The sequence below is a fragment of the Mus caroli genome, chromosome 2 (assembly GCF_900094665.2).
Source record: "Mus caroli chromosome 2, CAROLI_EIJ_v1.1, whole genome shotgun sequence".
NCBI lineage: Eukaryota > Metazoa > Chordata > Mammalia > Rodentia > Muridae > Mus > Mus caroli.
In genome coordinates, this window is record NC_034571.1 from 12,258,718 (window position 1) to 12,286,012 (window position 27,295).

At 35.3% G+C, this 27,295-nt stretch overlaps 1 protein-coding gene across 1 annotated transcript in view; it reads left to right on the top strand.

The window, feature by feature from the left end:
- The window catches only part of Malrd1 (MAM and LDL receptor class A domain containing 1), a 667,530-nt gene that overhangs the window by 109,659 nt on the left and 530,576 nt on the right, over positions 1-27,295 (top strand). Inside the window, exons 12-13 of the mRNA XM_021156265.1 lie at positions 3,216-3,389; positions 15,200-15,320. Of these exons, the coding sequence (XP_021011924.1) occupies positions 3,216-3,389; positions 15,200-15,320 (295 nt within the window). The remainder of the gene's footprint in view (positions 1-3,215; positions 3,390-15,199; positions 15,321-27,295) is intronic.

Genomic DNA, 27,295 nt, shown 5'->3' on the forward strand with positions numbered 1-27,295 from the left:
CTTCCTTCCTTTCTTTCTTTCTTTCTTTCTTTCTTTCTTTCTTTCTTTCTTTCTTTCTTTCTTTCTTTCGAGTATTTGTTACCAAGTGGAGGTTTCTTGAATTCAATAACTCAGTCTTCATCATCATCAGCCTTCTCTCATGTGTTCTTTCTCTCTAAATGTTTATAGAAACTAAACTCCACATATTGCTCTTTTTGCTTCAGTGTGTTAAATAAATGTCTAATATACATAAATTGTTGTAATGGGTTTGTAAGGAAGTTACAACATGCCTCATGATTCTGAGTTTTAAACTTAGTGGCCTGCCATTGAATGTATAGCAGATGGAGAACCTTGGGGTTTTCACTCTTGATGACGATCTATTTGAAACCCCAGCTCTATTATGTACAGCTCAATGACTGCTCCCTTAACAGTGCTAAATTTGAAATGACTTTGGAAGGTAGCTTAGTACAAAGCTGAAGCATTGAAGTCTCTACAATGCAAATTCTCTTAAATATAATTTGTAAGCTCCTGTGCTGTTGAATATGGATCTCCTTGGCATTTATGTTTGGTACTTATTAAAATGATTTCACACTAGTGAGGAGCTGAATGACAGAGAGTTTGACAGCTCCAAATACTGATGGGGTGTGAGCATCTCCTGCACAAGGAGGTTGGAAACTCTCCTTTGCATATTCACAAGCTGGGAACGCCATGAGACTTACAGCAGGGATCTAAAATTTAATTGCAATAGAGAAATGAGTCCTTACTTTCCATGGTATTTAATTAAACACTTCCCTTTGACTTTATATTTCTAATTTACCTGTCAAGGTCTGAACTTGAGCAAGCATGGCAACAAAATCTAAGATGAAATGGACAGTCAGAAAGGATGTTTTGATCAGGTAGTGCCAATTACATCTACCCAGGAAAATAATGACAAATTAGGACACAGAATGGTTAGTATTTTGAACTGAAGAATTTAAAAAGAACATTTAAAATGTATCTTTTTCTTACTAGCTAAAAACCTCCAGCTTTGAATGTTTCATTTTTTCTTTAAGATGTTTCTACAGCCTTAGTGTTCTCTATGTGCTAATGGGTAGGATGAAATGTCTCTGTGCATCTGAACCTCATTTTGTGGAAGCTTTGAAAAAAAAATACAGAATGAATCATCCCCTAACTGAAAGGATTAATCTTTTCCTCACACAGTGCCGAGACCTGAGAATGCACCTCAGAAGTTCTGGTAGAACAAATGAGTGCTGAAGCTTATGTTAGAGCTTCTGATGTTAGGAGCAAACAGAGAACTCCTCTTACTCTTCAGTATACCGTTAAACCACGAACTCCTTAGATGTTATTATCAATAATGATGACTAAGGAGTAAAACTATTAACATTTTCTACCCTCCTAAAGAATATATCATGTGCCTTAAATTATTACTGAGTAGTAGCCTCTAAACATTCAAGCTCATCAATAATATCATAGTAGAAACATTAATGGACTTATTTGTTGTAATTTTGCTGTATTGAAAATACTAATTTTCAGACAAACATTTTTTACTAGCTTCGGGGTTGAATATAATATAGCATACATATTATTCCCCATGTTATACCTTTGAATCATAATTTTTGCACAATCCAGACTTACAAGAAGGAAGAAAATAGGAACCTTGGAAACTCCTCTAGGAATAGAGGTGGAAGACCCATGACTATATTGGCAAAGACATATTCTCAAACTTATTTTGTTGTGGTATATTTTTTATCTGATTTATTGGAAGTATATTGACAAAAGTTAAAAATACCAACTCACACAGATGCCCAGATCTTTTTCTAAAGAGAGAAATATGAAAGGTCCAATGAAAGTAATTAGTATTTTGTATATTATACATTTTATGATCAGAGAAAACAAACTCATATTTATTATTGAAATATTCTGGGATATTTTATTTTTATTTGTAAAAGAAATTACTGTATGTACTTAGCTGAATTGTGAGTGAGGGTGTATGAAAGTCATACATAACTTACATTAACTTGGTCATGGTTATTGAACATGGATATTGGCAGCAATAGCCTTTATCCTCTGAGATATCTTGCTGGCCTATTATTTTCTTTTTTTCTGCTATTTAAAATAAAATTTTTCATATATATATGTATATATATGAATATATATATGTATATATATATGTATATATATCAAATACACTTTCTCCTCCCTCTATTCCCCCCACTCCCTCTCCCACTTCTCCTCTCCCATCCAGATACACCTCTTTTTCATCTCTTCTTTAGAAACAAACCAGTTTCTAAGGGAATATAATGTAACATGATATAACAATATAATCATAGTATGACAAAATAAATGCTAATACATTGGAATAGGATAAAACAAACAAGCAGACAGGAAAGGGTCTAAGAAAAGGCACCAGAAACAGATGGGAGCTCAGAGAGCCACTCATCCATACACTCTGGAATTCCATGAAAATCCTAAACAGGGAAGCCATATGTACACACAGAGAACCTGTAGGGTAAAAAGAGAGTGAAATCTATATATAAAATGCAACAAAATAAAAATAAAAATAAAACATAAGACAAAAATGAAAGGAAAGCCCTGACACAAGATTATGAGACAAGAAGTCTCTGAAAATGGCATTCAGTTTGTTTTCTGTTGACCATGAACTGCTGGGTATGTGGTCTACCTTTAAGGATAGTTTCTTTCTCCAGTCAGACTCCCATAGAAAAAACTAAATTTTCTTTTACAATTAGAGATAGCTTCTGGGTTAGCAAAGGGGACATGTGTCCATTTCTTTCAGCCATAGACAAGACCTGTACAGGCCCCCCAATCTCTGTGAATTCATACATACTTTGCCACGTTTATTTAAAGGGCCATATTTCCTTGGTTTAATCCATTGTCTTTGACTCTTATACCTCTTCATCTTCCAGGGTTCCCTGAGCCTTGAGATTGAGGGAATTGAGGGTGGGTGGGTAGGGATGTGGGGAGGAGGGTATGGGGGACTTTTGGGATAGCATTGGAAATATAAATGAGGAAAATACCTAATTAAAAAAAAAAAGATTAAGTGTGAGTGCAGACAGGTTACAACATATATCACTCATTGATGACCTGCTGTTTGAAATTATAAACAAAATATACGATATATCTATATCTGATATTTATCTATATCTATATATTGTCTATGTGTCTATATATGTATGTATATGTATGTATAATATATATCTCCACACTTATCTCTATAGGTGCGGTTTTGGTATCGTTTATCAGAGCATTCCAGTCTCTCTGTTTTCACAAGAACATCAGTAGATGGCAGTTTGCTAAAGCAGAGTGAAGTGACCCAATTCTCTGACTCTCAGTGGAGCCAAGCAAAAGTTGATCTCCACGCAAAAGCTGAAGAGTCTACTCTTCCTTTCCAGGTAAGCGCATGAGGAGTTAATGCACTGCGTCAGAAGGTAGGGCCTTCCTACTAATCATTTCAGACAACAAAGTAATATATTCATTGGATGCTTACTATACTAATAACCCATGCATATTAATGTATTAGTTACTTGCCAGGCAACTAGATAGTTACTTTGGCTGAATATTTCAGAATTATATGTAGAAGTATAACAACTATCAGAAATAATACTTATATTAGATGGCTGAGAGAAGAGAAATTTGGAAAGGATTTTAGAGATGGAAGGCGGGTAAGAGTCTCAATTAGATATGGCACAGCCAATGCCGCCCTGAGCACATAGCTGCTATGGATAACTACACAAGGCAGATAGAAGGAATGCTTCTGATGGCTCATAATTTTCTCAGGGAGCTAATGAATTAAGTTGCTGAGGGGGAAGTGATTTTATTTTCTCTAAATGGGGTACCTAGGTAATAAGATGGACTTCCTAAGTAAAGGAGGAGGGCTAAAATGGGGGAAGGCAAGCACAGTTCATTTGATATATATATATATATATATCAATGTCAAACATGAAGGAAAAGGGTTTTTTCCTAAGTGAGCTTGGCATATCTGAGGTGAAGAAAAATGATGTAGATTGTGTCCATGTTTTCCTCCTACTGCTCTTCTCCAGTAACACAAGAACATTTGTTGACCTTCAATATAGTTGTCTTAATCAATAATATAAGCAAATGACTGTATCTCAGTCACTATGTGGATGCAGCAGTTCTACCTTCCTGGACCATGACTTCTTTTTGGATGATGTAATTATAGATCAAATGGTGGAGTGCTGAAAATACATTACCCCGGAGTCAGGGTCTATGAGTGTTCACTCCTTGATCTCACTGACTGAAAGTATTATCTTGCATCTTTCTGTTTCCTAACCTGAAAGAACTATAACAATGATAAAGAAGTACTTTGGGAGAGGCTGAATATTAAACAGTGAAGATGCTGTTTGTGTATATGGGTTCTGGAAACTTGGATCTTGGGCCAAATATAGGATTATAGGAACATTCTTAAGCCTTCTAAGCTTCTGTTTTAACCTATTGCTATGGTATGGGAAATTGACTGCTGGAACTGCTGTTGATAAATAACATACATTCATGTAATATTTTCTTCAGAATCAGTTGAGATAAAATGTTGAAGTCAAACAGAAACCAAAGCATTTTGATACACATGATATTAAAATATCCATCTGTGTGTTTAAATTAGGACTTTCCGTTGGACTAAATAGTAGACAGATAAGTGACTGCTGGAGAAAGGCTGTGTTCTCATTGAAGGAGAAGGCCTTTGTCCTGGACAATAAACAAAATTAGAATGCATGTATCTTAGCTTCATTCCCTGATACTATGATAAAATGCTTTGGCAAAAGCAACTAGAGGAGAAATAAATTATTTTGATTTAGTGCTCCAGATTCCACTGAAATGGCAGGGAAGCCACAGTGGCAAGAACCTGAGGAGCTGCTCACATTGCTTCTGCAATCCTAAAGTAGAGATGAATGCAAGCTACTGCTTAGATTGCTTCTCCATTTTATCCCATTCAGAATCCCTGCCCAGGCAGTTAATGCCTTTGTCCACTTAGAAGATATGTTTTTCAAGACTAATCAATTTAAGATAATCCCCACAAACATTTTCAGAGGATATTCTTGATCTGTCAACTTAAAGATTAACACTATCCATATATCTCTGAAAACCAGCAACTTCATCTGCAAAAGGAAGCTAGAATGGACAAGGTGAAATGGAAAAGTTGAGCTTGCCTGGTGCATTCAGCTACTTCACCAGAAAGAGTAGCAGCCAATGGCAGCAACGTTATTACAGGGCATTTCCACCCAGTAAACATAGGAGGAGAATGGAAAAATATCAACTTCTGTGACTATTAAATTTATAGAAGACTTATAAGAGGGAGGGAATCTGAGAGGGGGAGACCCAGAGTAACTGGGATGCAAAAATAAATAAGTAAACAAACAAACAAACAAATAATATATAGATAAATGTAAAGAAATCTAGCACTGAGTAAGTTGTTGTGGTGGTGACCATTACTTTGGTATTGCTTGGAAATTGTGTATATAAAATAGATATAAAGATTCCTTCTTTTTTTTTTTTTTGGTTTTTCAAGACAGGGTTTCTCTGGATAGCCCTGGCTGTCCTGGAACTCACTTTGTAGACCAGGCTGGCCTCGAACTCAGAAATCCACCTGCCTCTGCCTCCCGAGTGCTGGGATTAAAGGCTTGCGCCACCACGCCCGGCTCCTTCTTTTTTGAAAGAGAAAGTTCTTTTGGTCCAAACTCTGGATTTAATAATTAGAGACTTTTATAGACAGAAAAGTCTCCTGAAACAATGCCAACATTTAATGGGTAAAACTGCAGATGACTTCTGTTGGGAGAAGTATTTGACACAAAGACCTCCATGAATTCATCTCAGTATTAGTTTCTATAGCATGAAACAAGTCAAGAGATTAGGTCAATTTACTCTTTGTCTCTAATGCTTATAGCCTCCATTTAAGTGCTTCAATGGATTCATTTTTATTTAGACTGAAACTCATCAAAACAACCATCAGTGTCTGTTATCTACTGACCTTGGGAAGTAAAGAGAATACCTGTTGATAAGTCTAGCTGTTCAAGACAGATAATGCACAGAGGAAATGGCTACTATTCTTTTATGTGACTTGAAGTTCTAGGCGATTTTCTGCTACATATGCACCTAGAGAAATGAGCTCTGGGGGTCCATATTGTTAGTCCACCTATAGGGTTGCAGACCCCTTCAGCTCCTTGGGTACTTTCACTAGCTCCTCCATTGTGGGCCCTGTGTTCCATCCAATAGATGACTGTGAGCATCCACTTCTGTATTTGCCAGACACTGGCATAGCCTCATAAGAGACAGCTATATCAGGGTCCTTTCAGCAAAATCTTGCTGGCATATGCAAGAGTGTCTGGGTTTGGTGGCTGATTTTGGGATGGATCCCCAGGTGGGGTAGTCTCTGGATGGTTCATCCTTTTGTCTTAGCTCCAAATTTTGTCTCTGTAACTACTTCCATGGGTATTTTGTTCCCTATTCTAAGAAGGAATGAAGTATCCACACATTGGTCTTCCTTCTTCTTGATTTTCTTGTGTTTTGCAAATTGTATCTTGGGTATTCTAAGTTTCTGGGCGAATATCAACTTATCAGTGAGTGCATATCTAATGACTTCTTTTGTGATTGGGTTACCTCATTCAGGATGATATCCTCAAGATACACCCATTTGCCCAAGAAGTTCATAAATTCATTGTTTTTAATAGCCGAGTAGTACTCCATTATGGAAATGTACCACATTTTCTGTATCCATTCCTTTGTTGGAATTACATTTTCTGTATTCATTCATCTGGGTTCTTTCCAGCTTCTGGCTATTATGAATAAGGCTGCTATGAACATAATAAACCATGTGTCCTTATTACCAGGTGGAACATCTTCTGGGTATATACCCAAGAGAGTTATTGCTGGATCTTCTGGTAGTACTATGTCAAATTTACTGAAGAAACGCAAGAATGACTTCCAGGTTGTACAAACTTGCAATCCCACCAGCAATGGAGGAGTGTTCCTCTTTTTTCACATCCTCTCCAGCATCTGCTGTCATCTGAATTTTGATCTTAGCCATTCTGACTGGTGTGAGGTGGAATCTCAGGGTTGTTTTGATTTGCATTTCCCTGTTTCCAAGATCTGTCATTGGGGTTTACTAAAGTTTCTTTAATGAATGTGGTTTCCCTTGCATTTGGAGCATAGATATTTAGAAATTAAAATTCATCTTGGTAGATTTTACCTTTGATGAGTATGAAGTGACCCTGCTTGCTTTTTTTGATATCTTTGGGTTAGAAGTCGATTTTACTCGATATTAGAATGGCTACTCCAGCTTGTTTCTTCAGACCATTTGCTTGGAAAATTGTTTTCCAGCCTTTCACTCTGAGGTAGTATCTGTCTTTTTCCCTGAGATGGGTTTCCTGTAAGCAGCAAAATTTTGGGTCCTGTTTGTGTAGCTAGTCTATTATCCTATGTCTTTTCATTGAGGAGTTACGTCCATTGATGTTAAGAGAAATTAAATAAAAGTAATTGTTGCTTCCTGTTATTTTTGTTGTTAAAATTGAAATTCTGTTCTTGTGGCTGTCTTCTTTTAGGTTTGTTGAAGGATTACTTTCTTGCTTTTTTATGTTGTAATTTCCTTCCTTGTGTTGGTGTTTTACCTTTATTATCCTTTGAAGGGCTGGGTCAATGGAAAGATATTGTATGAATTTGTTCTTATTATGGAATACTTTAGTTTCTCCATCTATGGTAATTAAGAGTTTTGTTGGGTATAGTAGCCTGGGTTGACATTTGTGTTCTCTTAGTGTCTGTATAACATCTGTCCAGGATTTTCTGTCTTTCATAGTCTCTGGTGAGAGGTCTGGTGTAATTCTTCTTGGTCTGCCTTTATATGTGTGTTACTTGACCCTTTTCCCCTTATGCTTTTAATATTATATCTTTATTTAGTGCATTTGTTGTTCTGATTATTATGTGTCGGGAGGAATTTCTTTTCTGGTCCAATCTATTTGGAGTTCTGTAGGCTTCTTGTATGTTCATGGGCATCTCTTTCTTTAAGTTTGGGAAGTTTTCTTCTATAATTTTGTTGAATATATTTGCTGGCCCTTTAAGTTGAAAATCTTCATTCTCATCTATTCCTATTGTCCGTAGGTTTGGTCTTCTCATTTTGTCCTCGATTTCCTGGATGTTTTGAGTTAGGATCTTTTTGCATTTTGCATTTTCTTTGATTGTTGTGCCCATGTTCTCTATGGAATCTTCTGTACCTGGGATTCTTTCTTCCATCTCTTGTATTCTGTTGCTGATGCTTGCATCTATGGTTTCTGATTTCTTTCCTAGGGTTTCTATCTCCAGAATTGTCTCACTTTGGCTTTTCTTTATTTATTCTACTTTACTTTTAGGTGTTGGATGGTTTTGTTCAATTCCATCACCTGTTTGGTTTTGTTTTCCTCTAATTCTTTAAGTGATTTTTGTGTTTCCTCTTTAAGGACTTCTACCTGTTTAGCAGTGTTGTCCTGTGTTTCTTTAAGTGAGTTACTATTGTGCTTCTTAAAGTCCTCTATCAGCATCATGAGATATGATTTTAAATCCGAATCTTGCTTTTCGGGTGTTTTGGGGTATTTAGGACTGGCTGTGGTGGGAGTGCTGGGTTCTGATGATGGTGAGCAATCTTGGTTTCTGTTAGTAAGATTCTTACATTTGCCTTTTGTCATCTGGTAATTTCTGGCATTAATTGTTATAGTTGTCTCTGGCTGGAACTTGTTTCTCCCATGATTCTGTTAGCCTCTGTCAACAGTCCTGGGAGTCCAGCTCTCTCCTGAGTCTCAGTGGTCAGAGTACTCTCTGCAAGCAAGGTGCACAGAGGTCTGGCATTCCAACCTGCCTCCTGGCTAAAGATGAATGACTGAAACAGGGCCTGTCCCAGAAGATGTGTTGCCTCTGTAATCTGTGTGCTCACCTGCACAGACTGGTTTATGAGGGACCTGGAACACAAGATGGCTCCCTCACCTGCTCTCGCAGTCACAGCCCTTCCAGTTGGCCACTTCTCCTCTGGCGGGGAAGGTGCCCAGATGTCTGGAGCCTGAAATGTGTGTCTGTCCCAGAAGCTGTGTCTTTTCTGCAGTCTGCTTGCTGACCCTCCACAGTCAGCGAGCTGACCTGAACAGACTGGTCTCTGAGGAACATGGGACACAAGATGCCTCCCTCACCTGTTCTGGCAGTCAAGAAATGTCTGATATTAAACTTGGAATGCAGTGTCCTTTTGAAAATTGAGAGTTTTCAAATGTGAATCTGTGGAAGATATTTGGGGAGTTTAACTATGAATATGTTTTACTGCCCTGTGCTCATCTTCTGTAATACAACCAATAATAAATGATACTTAGGTTATATAAACAATCTTAAGTCCAAACTATTCAGATCCTGAACCCATTTGGCCCACATAGACTTTGGATAGGAATTATGGAATTTCATATGTGGGTTACATTCTATTTTGTGCAATTATACATAAAAATACACATATATATATGTATATAGTACATAAAATATGCATTATTATGTGCTATAAACAACTATTAGAGCAATATGACATAAAATTATAAAGTGTTTATAGCCAGTAATAAAGAAAGAAATAAACATGCAGTCATACTTTGAGTAAATGTCAGCAATTTGATGATGTATTACCATTAATTATACAAAAAGATACAGCTTTGGTCTTGTTTACCTATTCACCTACACAAGAAAAATGCCATTATTAGTTGTTATCAGGTTTCTCTAAGTATATCTTTTCAATCCTGAAATTATATATTAAGATTCTTGCTATGTACAAGCTCGTGTATTAACAACAAATAAAAATGATATTGTGCCCACAGATATTCTATCTAAATCTTAAATCTGAATGTTTTTTAAGTGAGTATTTTAGAAATACCCCAAGGTTGGAATACTTAAGTCTGGAGTGCTACATTCTTTAAGGGTCACTTTCGTCTTGGTTTGATCATTGGCTCCATATGGTTAAGCTCTGAATTTATTTATTTAGGGCAATCCAGTCTAGTCTAAACATGAGAAAGAAGAAAGGTCCTGGATTATGAGACCTATGTATTTCACTTTAACCATAAAATTTGGATGCGGTATGGTGCTTTCATGTGAACTAGAGACCATAACAGGGAACAAATTGCTTTGAGTTTCCTAGGGAATAATCACCCTTAGTTGCTAGGACTTTTGTTCTCCTGCTGGGAAAGGATTAGGCTTTCTGTTGATTCTGTAAGGAATTAATTTAACAGCCTTTCAGGAATCTCTCCATCACCTGGGTAGAAGAATTGGAAGAATTTTAGTCCAATAGTTAATTATATTCTGTCCAATCTGTTTTAACTTGGCTTGTTCATGTTCTGCTCCAATGATGAGCCTCTTTCACATAAATAAATTTCTGAACTTTGCCATTTTATTCTTTGTAACTTCTTTCCTAAATTCTGAACTTCTAACTTCTAAATTTTAAACTTCCTAAATTCTAGTATAAAAAGAGTTTATTTGAGTATTATCCCTCAATTTCTTATTGGTCTAATGTATATTTAAACATATTTAAATCCTATTGAAACAGTTGTGCCATATTTTAGGTTTCATCTGAAAATGACTCTTATCTTTTCCACAATGAGTGGTTTGATGCACATCTCTAAAAGATTTATTGTTATTAATATTTCATCACTGGAAGCATCAGTAAAGGGTAAGATTTATAACACAGAGCTAAATATCATCTGTGGAAAGTCGCTGAGTCCTCAGTCTTCCCCACGTAGTACCTCAGGAAACCTGGGGTTGATTGAAAGCTTGGGTGTAAACCATCTGCTAAGCAACTGAGATTGCCTTATTTTAATAAGTGACATGAATAGAAAGATGTTAGGTTTTACTTTTTATTTCTGGGTAAACTAGTTTTGTTGATGTATAAAATAATTACATGTATATTAACAGCATTTCTGAGTTATAATTTCCTAAAGCAAGAAGTGTTTTGGTCAAAAGCATAATTATAATTGAATAAAACAAGACAACAAAGTTTTAAAAAATAATTTCCAATATTCTATAATTGCAACAAGCAACAGCTTAGGCTATCCATTCTTCCACATAGTTCTGTGACATTTAGCCAATTCCTTCTCTACAATTGTTTTTCTTTCACTTTAAAATGAATACAAAATTTGTGCCATATTCACAAGATTGAAACTGTATATAGTAAACTCTAAAGGAAATATGGCTACTCTCACATTCTAGTTTCTTTCTGTTTCTAACAAATTCTATTTCCTGTTAGTTCAGTAGTTAATTTTCTTAATCGTGTTTTATATAATAAGGTAGGGAATGATATGATGCTTTACTTTATTCTGGGTAAACTTCCAGTTTTGTTGATGTATAAAATAATCACAGGAATGTTAACAGCATTTACTAGTTATAACTTCCAAAAGCAAGAAAATTTGTTGTTCACAGTATAATTATAATTGAGTAAAACAAAAAAAAAATCGCAAAGTTTTAAAAATAATTTTCAAAGGGAAACGAATCTACATTTAATTAGAATATGAGTTTTCAGATTACCTGAGGATTCTTTGAACAGAAATTCTAGCTTCCCTTTCCATTGTTGAAACATTTCTTCTTAATAAATTGTTGTGTACTTGTTAGTTATCAGTCTTGTAGTTCTGTAAGGTAACAACTTTTAGTCACAGCACAAAGACCTGCCTGATAACAACACCAACAAACTAAACCAAACCAACCAACCAACCAAACAAACAAACAATCAAAAAAACCCAGTGATTAAAAATAATCGGTAGGTGAGATGACTCAGTGAAAGGGAACACCCTACAAACCTGAGGACTTGAGTTTAATTCCCACAAGCTAGAAATTGAAAACTGACTCATACACATTGTCTTTGACTTGCACAGATGTCAAATGGCAAGCATGTACCTGTACACAGAGACATATAGACATACACACGCACAAACACACACACACACACACAGACAATTTTTCTTTAAAATAAAAATAAAAATAGATATAGCTGATAATTATTTATAGTTATATATCATAAAACCAAGGAACCACTTTTAAAAAGTGGGTGATTTTTAATTAATAGTATTATTGTAATCTTCCAATACATGGTCTTGAATTTATTTGTGGAGTAGTAGACCAGAAGGGTTGGTAATGACTGAATATTAGTTTTTTTTATGAATTTTCAGGTATGTTTAAAGTTGCATTTTAATAACATTAATGAATCACCTGGTGTTTCTGTTTAGTCAAACTTAAATATCCAAATCTTCATGATCTATGATGCCAATGTTGTACTTCACCTCTAGCAAGGCCCTACCAGTTAGACAGTTAGAGTAAAGACATGCTTCTCTTCAGGAACACAGAGTGGTACCTCCAGTATTCTGCTTCTTCTCTACTGACAAATGTCTCTTTTCTGGATTGGAGGAATCCCACATTTTATTTTAACTGACATTATCAGTGTATAATATCAATACATGTGGATTGTAAATGATATATAACAGTAAAATATAAAAGGGAAATTTTCAAGTTCAAAGTTGCCACAAATAAACTACTTAGTAGTTTCAACATTTTCTAAATTGTGGTACTTGTACCTATTATGCAAAAACTCTTTTCTAAAATCTGTGCTATTATTTTCTGCCTCTTCTGTGAAAAACAGATCTCTTAGCCAAGATTTTAAAAAGCTAAGTACAATCAGAATTTTATAAATCATACAAATTTTATGTATCACATGGTAAAATATAAAAGACAGCAAATAGGACAGTTGTTCTTTCTCACTGCTACCATCTACCATCATAGCCAGGATCTGTTGATTCAAAATATTGGGCAGCCTTATTTTAACTTATTTTAATAAAGTACACTCTATGCATTGATTATGTATATGTGTATTTTTAATCACGTATATCTAGAAATATAAACTATTGAGTATTTCAGACTGTTGATTTTTCTGTAAAATTTTAAAGTCAGAAACACATGTTGAAGGTCTTTCCATATTACATGAAAGAGACAGTATGTTAAAAGGGTGATTATTCCATAGGAAGTATGTATTCACTATCAAAAGCAATTTTAGGTGTGTTAGTGTTTAGGCCCAAATGGAGAGTAATGGGTTTAACTCACATGCTATTTTTTTTTGAATGAGAATAGTCACCATAGGCTGATATATTTGAATACTTGCTCAGTAATTGGTGGCACTGTTTGGGAAGGATTAGGAGCATTGGCTGTATTGGGGGAGGTGTGCCACTGGAGTTGCACTTTAAGTTTTAGAAATCCCAAACCACTTGCCATTCCCAATTAGCATTCTCTTCACCTCATGTCTGTGGATCAAGATATAAGCTCTCAGCTACTGCCTAGAACCATGTCTGCCTGCCTGTTGCCATACTTTCTGGCACGAAGATCATGGAATCTAACCTCTTAAAACTATAACCAATATGAACACTTTTTTTTCTATAAATAGCCTTGGTTATAGTTTCTTATCAAAACAATAAAAAGGTAATTTAGAAAGACAGTATATTAATAATGATAGTATTCCATAGTGTGTGTGTATATATATAGTATGTATGTATATATATATATATATATATATATATATATATATATATATATATATATCTGTCCACTATCAAAAGCAACATTAAACTATGTTCATGTCAGGTATAAAAGTAGAGAAATTGGGTTACTTGTGTATCTTAGGTCATTTTTCTTTTTAATAATGTCATTCAATTAGCCATACTAAAATTGTCATAACTCATACAATTCATCCATTCAATTTCTTATCCGACTAATTCATTGTTCTAAAACCACATCCACATTCATATCCATTTGCTTTTGGTTCGGTTGTAGTCTCTATTTCTCTAGAGCAACATGTTTGGCAGAAATTACTATTAGGGTTTAACTTAATTTTGTGATACAATATCAGGTATGCCCTTTGTTGTTTGTGGAGATCACAAAATTAGGATAATAAAAGCAAATCAGTAAAAGTACCCATCAAGTTTATGTTAACAATAGGTAATAAAAATAAACTCCTAAAAATCCAAAGTAACTGTGTTTTATTGCTTGGGTTCAATGAGAAAGTGCAGATAAGAAGAAATATATGATTGAACAAAAAATATGATCTAATGGTAATATATTAAAAGGAAACTTCACCAAACCTGTATATTCAGATTATTTTTGGCTCTTTTATATAGGGATATTTCCTTCTATTATGTGGCAAGTCATCTGTTACATTGCAATAGTGTGATCTATTTTTAAGAAAAGTAGCTCAGAGATTTCCATAGAGCTAGCTACCCTATATAAAGGCAACACTGTCAGCATTATGACTCTACTGCAGGAAATGGAGAAGCATGTTCTGAGCTTTAACATAACTAAAGTGTTAGTGTCTTGACATTAGATATTCATAGTGATAAGATGAAGCTAAAGCTACCAAATATGTTCAAAGATGGTATCATTTGGCAATGTCCCCAGGGCTCTAGAAATAACCTACTTAGGTCTCTCTCCTTCATTCTCTTCTTCCTGAATCCCACTTTCTCTTTGCCTTTTCTCTACCTTGTTCCCTCCTTGCCTTCACCTCTTCTTCAGCCTTATTCTCCCTTTCCTTATCTTGTCTCCTCTGTTTTTCTCTCAATCTTGTTCTCCCTTTTGTAGTAGAATAAACACATGGAATAATATGAGTAACAGGAGAAGAAAAAAAAAAGTATGTCAAGTCACCATTCTGAGATTTGAAGTAAATTTAAATAGATGCCTCCTAGTGCTTTAGTAAATGAATATAACTAACAGCGATAGGTGCTTAATGATTGTAATCTTTATTGCACAGAAGTATATTTTTATAGTTATAATATATATATTTATATATGCATATTTAAATTTTCAGATGTGGAAATAAATCATTCTAGCCAAACCATATCTCAATTAAATTGAGCTGTAAACCACACAGTTGATTACCCCAAGAACTCATTTTTAATGCATATGACTCTTAATGGCAATGGAAAGCATGCCCTTCACTGGTGATGAATGTTGCAACTTTTAACTAAAACAAGGTTACCTAACATATTATGGTTATCTAAGAGGCTGTCAAAGCAGTTACGACTGTGTAATTTTATAATTTGCATGCTCAGGTCATAACAGTTTTCTAAGATTAGATTGAAAAATGGAACAGGTGTAAAAGAGTTTCTTTATTGGAAGAAAATGATTTTGAGATTTTACTTCTATGGTATATTTTAATAACTTCATCTTTCTCCAATAACAGTTAGTTTTAGAAGCTACCATTTTGTCATCAAATGCTACGGTTGCTGTAGATGACATCAGTATATCCCATGAATGTGAAATTTCCTATAAGTCACTTCGAAGTACCAGCATACAAAATAAAGGTAAGATATCTTTTCTTGTGAGTATTGTAACCTTAAACATTCAAGCAATTTGCTCTTATTTATAAAAATATATTATATTCACTAGTATTTTATACAGGGTGCAGATCGACTTGATATATTTTTCAATGTTAAGTAATTTTATTTACAAAATAATTTATTGCTTTAAAGCCATCTTTTCTATTTCTTTCTATATTTTCCCATCTTATTCTCCTCCCTTATCTCCTGATTTTTGTCACTAGCACACTTCTCAGTAAATCCATCTTTCTTCATTCATATCTTCAGTTTTTGCATGTGACCCACTGAGTGTAAAGTTCTTGCTTGTGTGTGGCTGAAAGTATTTCCATGGAGCAATGACAACTTACCTTTAGTTATACCACTGAAGGTAATGTCACACTCCCCCAATATGTATTCATTCCCAGCACTGCCTCTATGAAGGGTGGAGTATCATGGGACCCTACCTCATTCATGCTGAAATGTTGAGGGACCCAATCTTGTGCAAGTCTTATGCTGGTAAGCATGGCTTTATTGAACTCGTGAGCATAATGGCCATGCAACGTAAAAAGGACATTGTTACACATCTCCCCATCTTGACTCCTATAATCTTAGTAATATTTCTTCCTTGATGTTCTCTGAACCTTAAAAGGGGGTGTTATGTCTACTATAGTTTGGGTAGAGCATGTCACCACTACTTATGCTTGGGGCTTGGGAGAATTACATTTTTCATCATTAACTACAGACTGCTGAAGAAAGAAACTTCTCTGGTAAAGCCTGAATCCAGAACTAGTGTGTAGGTATAAAACTGAATAATTATAAAGACATATAACAACAGGATTGTTTAACAAAATGATAGCAGTAGGCTTTTCTTTAGGACCTATAACATATCTGTCAAGTTTACAGAACTGGGAATGAGTTCCTATTTATGTAATAGGCCTTAAAAACAATCTGAGCTACTATTCTAAAGATGATCAAAAATACACAAAAGAGGAACTTGGATAAAGTTATGCTGCAAGAAAGGATAATGATAGTCCCAGAGGTTATGAGTCAGCTGTGAGTTATCTTTCTAGAAGTTACTGGCCAGGGAGGGTGCTAGGGTCCCTCAAAGACTATGGCCTATGTTCTTGTTTGTCCATCAGAATTGATACTAAGACCCTATTGTTGAAGACACTGCAGCACACTTTGGTCATAGACCTTAGAACAATTAAACTAGAGCTGAATTGCAAGCTTCTTCTGTACTTGTTAATCTTCATAGTCCCCCAGAAAGTGCTATGTATGCCACTTTGGGGAGAAAATTCAGACCAGTCTGCATAGCCAGCCAGCAAGCCACACACACACATATACACACATGCATGCACACACACACACATGCATGCATGGACACACACATGCACACACACACACACACATGCTCACACACGTAGACTATACTACTTTCTATTGAGACCTAGAAAAGACAAATTTTAGAAATTAATATTTCAACTTAAAATTATATTTATGGAGTATGCTTTCAAAATTTGATAGATACATAAAATGTGTAAAAATCACATATGGGTAGTTAGCATTTTTAATATGTCTAACCATTTAACTTTTAATTCATACATAATAAATGTGTACATCTATGGATGAGAGTATGATTTTTCCATATGTGGATATGATATATACTGAAAAAATCAGGTCATTTAATACTCTACCTCTTCTTTATTGGAACTTTTGAATGTATCTACCAAGTCATAAAATCTGTAAATGATTATTATCAACTTTAATCATGCCACTGTCCTGTAGATAACATAACTTATTGCATTTATCTATGCTTATCTTAGTTCTTATTATCTAGCCTCTATCTTACTTTAGTCAGCCTTCTCAGCCTATAGTAATCTGTACCATGTATTCCAACTGGCTTATTTAAATATCCATATATTGGAAAAATACAGTATTTGTCTGTTTGTCTATCTGTCTTATATCACCTAGCTTAAGCATGACCACATCTTTCCATTTGATTCAAATAATGGACAGACGAATCAGAGACCCACTCATTCACATACTCAGTGATTATATAAAAATACTAAACTAGAAGACATATTATATGCACAGAGTTCGTGGTTGCTGGTCTGTGCAGGCCATGTGTTTGCTGCCTTTGTCTCTATGAGTTCTTTATGAATTTTGATCATGTTGATTTGGAGGGCATGCCTTCTGTCTCTTGCACTCTTTTTGCCCTTTATTCTGCAGGCTTCCCTGAGCATTGGAGAAATGTATTTAAAGAGGCCATCCCATTTACAGCAGTGTTCCATGATCTCTTACTCTCTGTGTAATGTCTGTGGGTTTCTGTATTTATTCCCATCTGCTGTGAGTGGAAACTTCTCTGATGATGGCTGAGCAATGCACAGATCTCTGGGTATAGCAAAATGTAATGTTATTGAAGTCATGTTATTGTTATATTATTTTAATAGCACAGTAAAATTGGGTTTTTTACTAGATCCATGGGTTATCTGGTTTCAGGTCCTTGGGGTTCCAAGCAGTGTCATGTATGGATTCTGTTTGTTGTGTGGTCCTAAAGTCAAACCAGTTGGTGGTTTCCAAAAGCTTTGTGCCATTATTGCCCTAGCATTTCCTGCAAGCTGGGCAGCATTGAAGATCAAATGATTTCTGATTGCCTTGATGTTTCTATTTTGGTAGCATTCTCTGTACATTCCAGTACCAAGGATGCTATAACATTGGCGTGAAGGCTCCATATATGCACTAGCTTGACTTCTCCATGTCCATTGAGTTGTGTAGCTGTTGTCTTGTTATCAGCCACTTATGATGAACACATAGTTTGGCTCCATATACTGGTTATAAATACTATTTTAAGTAGAAATTCTTTATTGATAATACATTAATATTTTCAAGATATTAATTACTTTGTATGTATAAGAATTTTACCACCAAGTATGTCAATGCACCATGTGTGTGTAATGCCCCTAGAAGCCAGAAGAAAGAAAGAGACCTTGTGAAGAGAAATCTTTGATGCCTTTCTTTACTTACAAGGATCACAACTTACATTCCTTTATACAAAAGACAAGTTAACAAAAGAGAATTTTTCTTAAAGTTTACTTAAAGTTTAATCTAACAAAGGAAAGTTCAGGAATAAAAACAGAAGTGACTAAGATAAACTGTACACTGTGTGCTTAAGTTCCATAAAGGATGATGACCACGTGAAATAGGATTGAATGATAGAGCATAGGATGCTGCAGTAACAGATCAAAGGAGGAGACTGAGCAAGGCCCACAGGCTCAGAGTCATCTAGTCTCTGTGCATCATTCCTTCTACTTAGATATGGTATGGACTTTGAATAGAGTGAGGGTCTTATGACCCATCATCATATGGGTATGTCATAGAAATTGAAATGGTCAGCAATCACACAGAGAATGAGAAAAGGTCATGTTGACATGACTTTTGAAGTTCTCCTGGTCTCTCTCAGACTTAGGCACTTTGTTAACCTTTTGTTTCAGATACGAGAAGAAAGAATGCTAAGAAAAGTTTTAATTATATAAGTGAAGATGACTTTAGCAGGTTTGTGAGAAAACTTGATACCAAGAACTAATAATTCTTTTTGTGAAATTAGAATTCTTTTTATATGTCAATCAGTTACTTAGATAATAAATCTAGCTGGGCTGAGTTTAGATGAATTATTCCTGAAGTGCTAATAATTTTTACATAATGAAAATACCCTCATTCTCTCTCATAGCATAAACTAGATCAAAGTGTGTCTGCAGTGTTATGATATGATCTCATTCTGAATTAAGCCGTCACCAGGGAAGAAGCTTCATGAGATCCTGGTCAAAGGAATTTGAAAGTGTTCCCATTACATACAGGTAGTTGTCATGTGTGTGGGGCAGACTGCCCAGGCCTTTGAAAGACCTTGTATCTCAACTGAAGCTTCTGAAAGCCTTCTCTAGCATAAAGAGAACTGTACTACTTCAGAACATTTTGTTGCACCGGCCTGTTCTTTACATTATGCACACATAGACCATGGCTAACTTGTTGGATTTTGAAGTCTTACAGCTTTTTAAAAAGTTTCTTCTTTTAGTAGTTTTACTGACCATTGGTGCTTATGAAAATTTGTTTTGTTGAATCAATTAAAAATACTGTTTAATCACTGATAGATGATAGAATGCTTCTCATTCTCTTGATCTTAGTTTGAAGCTTCGTTTGCATTTCTAGAGCACACAAGCTGTATTTTATTTAGCAAGGTCTGTGTTCTTACACAAAAGAGGACAAAGAGAATAGATAGAGGCCATCTTGGCTTGAAAGTGTGACCCATTCTGCCAGGATTTATGTGTCTATATTTACCTTCTGAATGTGTGTGTAAACTGTACAAGTGCAGTGAATCTGTCCAATGAGGATTATCAGATTTTAAGTCTTAAACAGAAGATCTGAAACTATAAAACTCCTATAGGACAGTAACATTAGCTACAGATAATAGAAGGAAATAGTGTGACTGTATTAACCTGATGTAGACACAGACTGGGAAAGAACAAGAGGTGAAACTCTACCTGCTGATTGATAAATATATTTGTAAACTGTCTATATTATGGGACGGTATTTGAAAAATATAAAGAATACATTTAACTTAATAACAGAGAACCTGGTAGAAAAATAGGCAAGGGACTTGAATGGAATTTCTCTAAACCAGATGTAATATAGCTAACAGACACATGAAAACTTGCTTACTTCTATTAATCATCATAAGACAACATTGTGTATACTCTTGAATACTGATGGTATTCAACATTGTGTATAATGTATACTCTTGAATACTGATGGTAGAAATGTGATTTTCAGAGTTGTAAAGAACAATGTGGGGATTCCTAATGAAGTTAAAAGGAAAAGCATCATATGACTTGGTTATTCCTGTTCTGGGAACTAAACAAGGGGAAGAGAAATCGTACCATTATGATATTCCCAGCCATGCTGCAGAATTGTTTATAATAGCCAACATAAGAAAATAACCTGATCTTTCTAATGAGATCCTGTTATTTGCCTGAAGAAAGATAAACTGGTATTTGTAGTAAATGAAACAAATAAGAAAAGGGACAAAAGTATTACACAGTTATGCTGAGATGTAAAACAGTAATATATGCAGAGAAATAATATAGCCATGAATATGAGGATCTGAGGAGAGGAAGTGGGAAGATGCTGTAAAAAATACAATGTAGGAAATATATAAACTATGCAAGTCTAGTTGATAATATTGTATATATTGGTGATTTCTAACAAATGAGTAAATGTAATTAATCTTACAATTATTCATATAAATACACACACACACACACACATACACACACACACACACACACACACACATACAGAGTACTCAAACTCCAAATGCTAAGGATATGAGATGGTAGACATGAGACATGATAATGTGCAAAAACTACAAATACAAATACCCTATCCTTTAGGTCAAAATGAATACAAGAGGTAGGTACTATAACTGTCCTCATTTTATAGACATTATTATTAGCAGTTTTTCTTCAGGAAATGGAAATCAACACAAGTAATTTAAACAGTCAAATTCCACCTTGAGGAATTATGATGGAGTAAAATGTAGACAGCTACAAAAGGAAGAATACAACAATAAAGAAAAAAGAGTTTCCAGGACTACGAGAGAAAGCAAAGAAGGAACAAGTAGGTGATCTTACTGTCCACATGTATGAGCTGTTACATGAAGACCTTTGCTTGGTGACTGGGTCATAGCTAATGTGTCATGAAGATGCCCATGTAATGATATAATAGTCCAATATGTTCATGATGAAAGAGAACTATAATTCAATTTCTTTTATTGTGTGCCGTTATAGGGCCGGGACCTAAGTAAACAGCAAAACCCCACTGGATCACCCACCCCCAACAGAAAGAAACTGCTTTTACTATAATGTCTGACACTAAAATGTTAAAGAAATAAATATTTATAAGCTGAAAGCAAGCTAGCTTTAAAGCTGGCATGATGCATTTATTACCATCACACTTGTTTACTACAACATCCTCTATAACTGGTGGACTCTAAAGACAGCTGGCCTCTAAAACCTGCTCTCCTAACAGCATGCTATACAGCCCTTCTGACTTTTCAAGGTCATCCTGACCCTCAGATTGAAATTTCCCAGTGTCACCCCCATGGCTGATTTGAGTAAGAGTAAGTTTCAACTAGTGGATGACACTTATTCTAGGCAGAGAAACTAATCTCGGAGGCTTCAAGGATGCCACATAGAAACATAGTGCATGCTTTCTGTAGCACCAAGGAGTAAAGTCCTGAGAATAGCTATTAGTTCTTTTCCTGTAGGAATATAAAACTTTTATATACTATGTTTTGATCATATTCATCTTTGTCTCATAGCTTCTCCCAGATCCAAACACCCTCTCTACCCACTGAACATTATGTTCTTTCTCTTTAAAAACCCCCAAACCTATATCATATATTATGAATATTTTTTTAAAAATAGGTTCATAGACATAAAAGGACTATTATCTGAGCAGTAATCATAGTGAATTGACTTTAAATTTATCAAATGAACTCTCAGCCTCTGGAGTTCTAATTTGATTTCTGTGCTAGCTGTTTCTTGAAATGTTAATTTTCTCTTATGAATCTGTTTATTCTTAGAATTGCTAATATGTCATTCCTTTTAAAAATGCATCATTCATTAAAAATTCTGGTTTAAGTTAAGATGAGGTAAAGGCTCGTGAAGACTTTGAGACATCTGTTTTTCGTATTCTTTCAGCAAGGATGTTTGAAGGAGACATGACTTTTTTACTGGGGTTCTAGCTCTGGACTTGCTAGTATAATGAGTTTCCCATAGAAAATCCAAGTCCCTTACAATTTGGGGCTTCCAGGCCTAGAGGAAAAAACAGTAACCCCTCAGGAGCTCTATCATAAATAGAATTTCTACTGCAAAAGGAACGGGACGGTTCTGCTATAGACCTTCAAGTATTTTTTAATCTAATTTTTAAAATTTATTCATGTTACATCCTGCTCACTGACACCCTCCTGGTCAGTCCCTCCCACAATACTTTCTCTATTCCCCTTCCCATTCTCCTCTAAGTGTATGCCTCTCCCCCTCCCCAGCTCTTCACCCCTCTATACTGCTCTGGCACTATGTCTTTGAGAGGCTAGGCGCTTCATCTCTGAAGGCAGCCCAGCTAGAAGAACATATCCCATGTACCGGCAACTGCTTTTGGGATATCCCCTGTTCCATTTGCTTGGGACACATCTGCTACAGATACAGACACCCACATCCAAACAGTGGATAGCTTGGAGACTCTTATAGAAGAATAGGAGAACGGATTGTGGATAGAAAGAGATGGGAACTCCACAGGAAGACCAATAGAGTTCACTAACCTGGATGCTTGGGACTCTCAGAGTCTGAACCACCAACCAAAAAACAAGATGGTCCTATAATTTCAAATATTTAATGTTTTAGTTGCAACTTAATACAGTTTTCTTACTTTTATAGCTATCACTACCCCAATCTAATTTTATTTTCTTTTAGGATCCACTTCAAATATTATTAAACACATTAAAATTTAGAGTTCTAGTACTTCTGTATTATGTTCAGATTTTAGAAACATAAATATACTTCATATATTCAATCTTTATAAATGAGAGAGAATTATTTGAAAATAAATATCTGAGATATGTAGAAACTGTGGTTTTACAGAATGTTGGTAGCTTTGGATAACTTAATATTTTATATTTACTTTCATTGGAATATAATTACATTGCTAATTCAGTGTACTTGTTTTTAAGAATCATCCCCCTGCCTCCCTTCCCTTCCTCTCCCCTTCCCTACCCCTTTTCCTCCCCTCCTAGTCTCTCCTCTCTTCTTTACTCTTCTCCTCTTTACCATTTCCTTCTCTTCTCCCTCTGTACCTCCCTGCTGAATCACTAACATGTGTTGTTAAATTCCTCCTGTGTATTTTCATCCTAATGGAAGTACAGGCAATTTTAGTCATAGGAATTATTTACACAATTTTGTCATTGACAATCTCACAATACTCTTATGACATACCCAAACTTAAGGGCTTGAGCATCTCCAGGTGATGTAATTAAGGAATTACATTATACTGTAATGTAAGTGGTCCATCATTGACAAAACTACATCTCCATAATTGGGTATTTATACCCTATTTTGACTGGACATTTTGGTCTTCAGAAACCATGAATGGGGTGGGCTTCATAATGAAAGTTTGCTGCACATGGTAGGTTAAGTTTAAAACATATGTCATAAAAGTTCCTGTCAGATGATTTATTACATAGGTCATGTTGTCATTTGCGAAGATGATGGCTGGTCTGTGTGTTTACATTGGAGGCAATGCCTACAACCCTTCTGGTTATCTTAGTCCTCAAACCAAACTGAATCTCACCTCTGACAAGTGGGTAAGTGGGAGTCAGTGGCAGAGAAAAGTCAATACTCAAGTTTGTCCTGGTTCATCCACTCCTCAGAACAGGTTATTTAATGCTAAGTCAATGGCAAAGAACACATGATTAGTGTCATTGCTGAAGGGATCTGCTCATTTGCTTAGACAAAACTGTTGCTTTAAATGAGCTTTTGGCCTAAGTTAATGTTTATTGCTGCTAGTGTCCCCTCTGCTGCATTATGCCAATAAGCAGCCATATCATACAATAGGAGGAAGGATTCAGATTTTCATTGTTCAAAGTCAAATCATAAATGGACTTTCATTTTTCATTGTTATCAAGATACTGTTCAGAAGTTTCTTCTTTAGCCAAGAAACAGTTTTGCTAAATTCTGGGGTGGTGAGATGCTTCAGCAATCAAGGATTCATACTGGTCACACATAATATGATTGAGATCTCAGCACCAATATTGGGTAGCTTAAAATGACATTTGATGCCAGTTCCAGGGGTTCTGATGCTTCTGGCCTCTGCAGATACCCTCATGCTTCCATATACCCTTGTCTTAGAGTTTTATTGCCATGGAGAGACACCATGATCAAGGTAGCTCTTATACTGGGACAACATTTCATTGAGACTGTCTTACAGGTTTAGAGGTTCAGTCCATCTTTGCAGGAAACATGGCAGTGTCCAGGCAGTCTATTTAGTGCAGAACTCAATGAACTTTGCCAAAGATAAGCTAGCAGCTCAGAGAACAAAATGAGTCCATATTTTCCTGATATACTTAGTTATCTTTAGGAGCTTTTGCATGTTTCTCTAAACCATACCCTGCCAGCATCCATACTGTGCATCCCTTTCATTAAATTAATGCATTGAGCAAAGCTTGCATTTTTTGAATTTTCAGAGTTGTTGGGAGGACTGTCAAAGTATCTCTAAATTTGCTAACTGTTGAACAGCTTTCTTAAAAAAAAAAAAAACAAAACAAACAAACAAAAACCAAACAAATGAAAACAAAACTAAATCACACTGGAACTGAGACCTGGTTTAAGAAAGCCTGTCAAGGTTTTTATGAGTAAAAACTTCCTTCTCCTGTTCTCAAGTTTCAAATTTGCATACATTTTTCTAGTCTGAAAACCTAAACAGAATAATATAGTTAAAAAACTCCCTAATAGAAAGTTGTTACTGGTGAAGATTCATCATTTCTGTGACATAAAACTAGGACATGGAGAGACAGCCCATTAATTCTTACTTATCAAAGTCATTGATAACAGAGGAAAACTGAAATGTATTCCCACAGACAGGTAAAAGCTACTGAGTAGCCTGTGGTATTTTGTTGAGTCTTAAGATAATATTAAATCAGAAGAAGAAAGCTAGGGGAGAAGGATAGTGATTGCCCTTAATTGAAAATTTTATTAAGGTTAAAATCGTGCTATTTATTAAAAAGCTTTTCAATGATTACATAAATTATACTTTAATGTCTGTCTGGGGACCAATTTTTCTTTCTGATTCACTATTTTGAGTCATTTGGAATATTGTTTTCACTGTTACAGTTCAGAAATCAGAATTATAAGTGGTTTCCAGGGTGTTGGTGATATAAACTTTAGCCATTTTGATCTTTCTCTTTCCTCTCCTCTATTGTTTCTAAACATCAGTTTTCATATTCAAGTTGGTAATCTCTGGGTAAGGTATGGAAGATGTATTAATCTCTTCTTGTTTAACATCATCTTCTCCAAACCATCTCGTCAAGCTTTGCCACCATACTGATGGTGTGTTTGCTTCTTAGGCTTACCTTAGCTTATCTTTGGGGACTCAGTGTGAACAAACTGTAAGGGTGATTTAATAACAGTTATTATGCTCTTCTCACTACTGACTTTACTCCAGACCATTCTGAAGGGCTCTGATATCTATCCATCTCTTTGTAGCTAAGTGAAGAGGGGTTCCGGGAAAGTGAGGTCAGAGTTGCTGAAGGTGCAGGTTCAGAGCTGGACTCGAAAGTGTGTCTTGGGTTGATTTTCATTTTCTCCACAGAATCTTCAGGAAAATTAAATTTGTAAGATTCTCAGATAATATAACCACCCTCCACCCATGGCACTTCACCCATTACTTCTTGAATTATAGTCAGTATATTTTTATTATTTTCAGCATTTTGGTGAGTTTGTATTTTAGCAAATACAGTTTTCTCCTTCAGTGAGGAGTACATGGATAGACTCTAGACAGATGTGCATAAAAGAGACAACTACTTCATTGTCAACCAAATGATTAATGCCTGCTATAGGAAATGGTTCAAGAGAAGGAAAAAAATAATTGTTTATTAATTCTTAAGTGAAAGGTAGTTGATAATTTACATGGTGAGTAGAAAATATCAGTGAAAATTATAGTAGTAGAAAACTGTGGTTTCCCTCATTGGTAATAAGGAAAGGTCAGGATAGCCAGAAATTAGTGATTTATCTTTAAGTGGTTTTTTTTTTTTTTTTTTTTTTTTGGCCAATACAAATTAAAATTTTACCCATCAGGTAAAAGTGATTAATTAAAATGATTATATATCAGACTAGGTAAATTGTGTTTGATATTTTGCACTTCTTGGTAAAATCTCAATTATCCTCAGAATTGGAAGAGGGATCGGTCATTTTGGCACTAAGTTTATATGATTACAATTCTCAGGATCATTTCATGTTGTTCTCAGCTCCCTTATTTTGAACTTAATCATTTTAAAGATCCAGCTCCAGCCCAGTCTAATTAGTGTTCATATATCTTTAGCACCATTTAGTGGTTCACTTTAGTTTTATTATAGTACATGCCTAATATTTAAATTATTTTATTGCTATACTACATTTCATATCCTTTCCCAATTATTTTGTGGGTTATTTTTATAGAGTAGCATGGGCCTTCTCTGTGATTTCTTTAAGGCAATCACAATATTTCTAGGGACTAAAGAAACGTTTAGAGCATAGTTCCAAGAACTTAAGGGTCTAAAAGAATATCAATTCTGACTTCAAGTAGTACCGGGAATAAATGGTCTCAAATAGAGTTCCACAGAAGCACATCATAATGTAGAAACATTTAAGAAAGGAGTCATTCAAGTATTTATAAGAAATATGTTGCCTTCAAAGAATCACTTCTAGTTCTCAGTAATACAAAGAATGGAAACAAGCCATCTGCCAATCAATTTTTTGCCATTGCAATAAGACTATTTTCTATTAGTGTACAAGTTTTCCATTGTATGTGACTAACCACTACAAATGAAGTGACTGCAAACAATGTTCATTTATTGAAATTAGATCTTTGCATCCATTGGTCTAGCATCTGTTGATTGCACTAAATAAAGACCAAAATTTTTTAATAAATTTTCACGTTTGCATGGACAGAATTCTGGAGCCAGTTCACCTAACCGTAGGACAGCTCTGTCCCATAGTGCTGGAGACCAAAAGCCTAGAATGATATGGCTTGCTTCTTCCTTAGCACTTAATACGGTTGTAATCAAAACATCTGTTGATATGAAGTTCCTCTCCAGACTGTGAAAATAGCTATTTCTTGGCCTCTTCAGGTTGTTGGCATTACTGGGTTCCTTGTGGCTGCAAGACCAAGGTTCTTGTTGC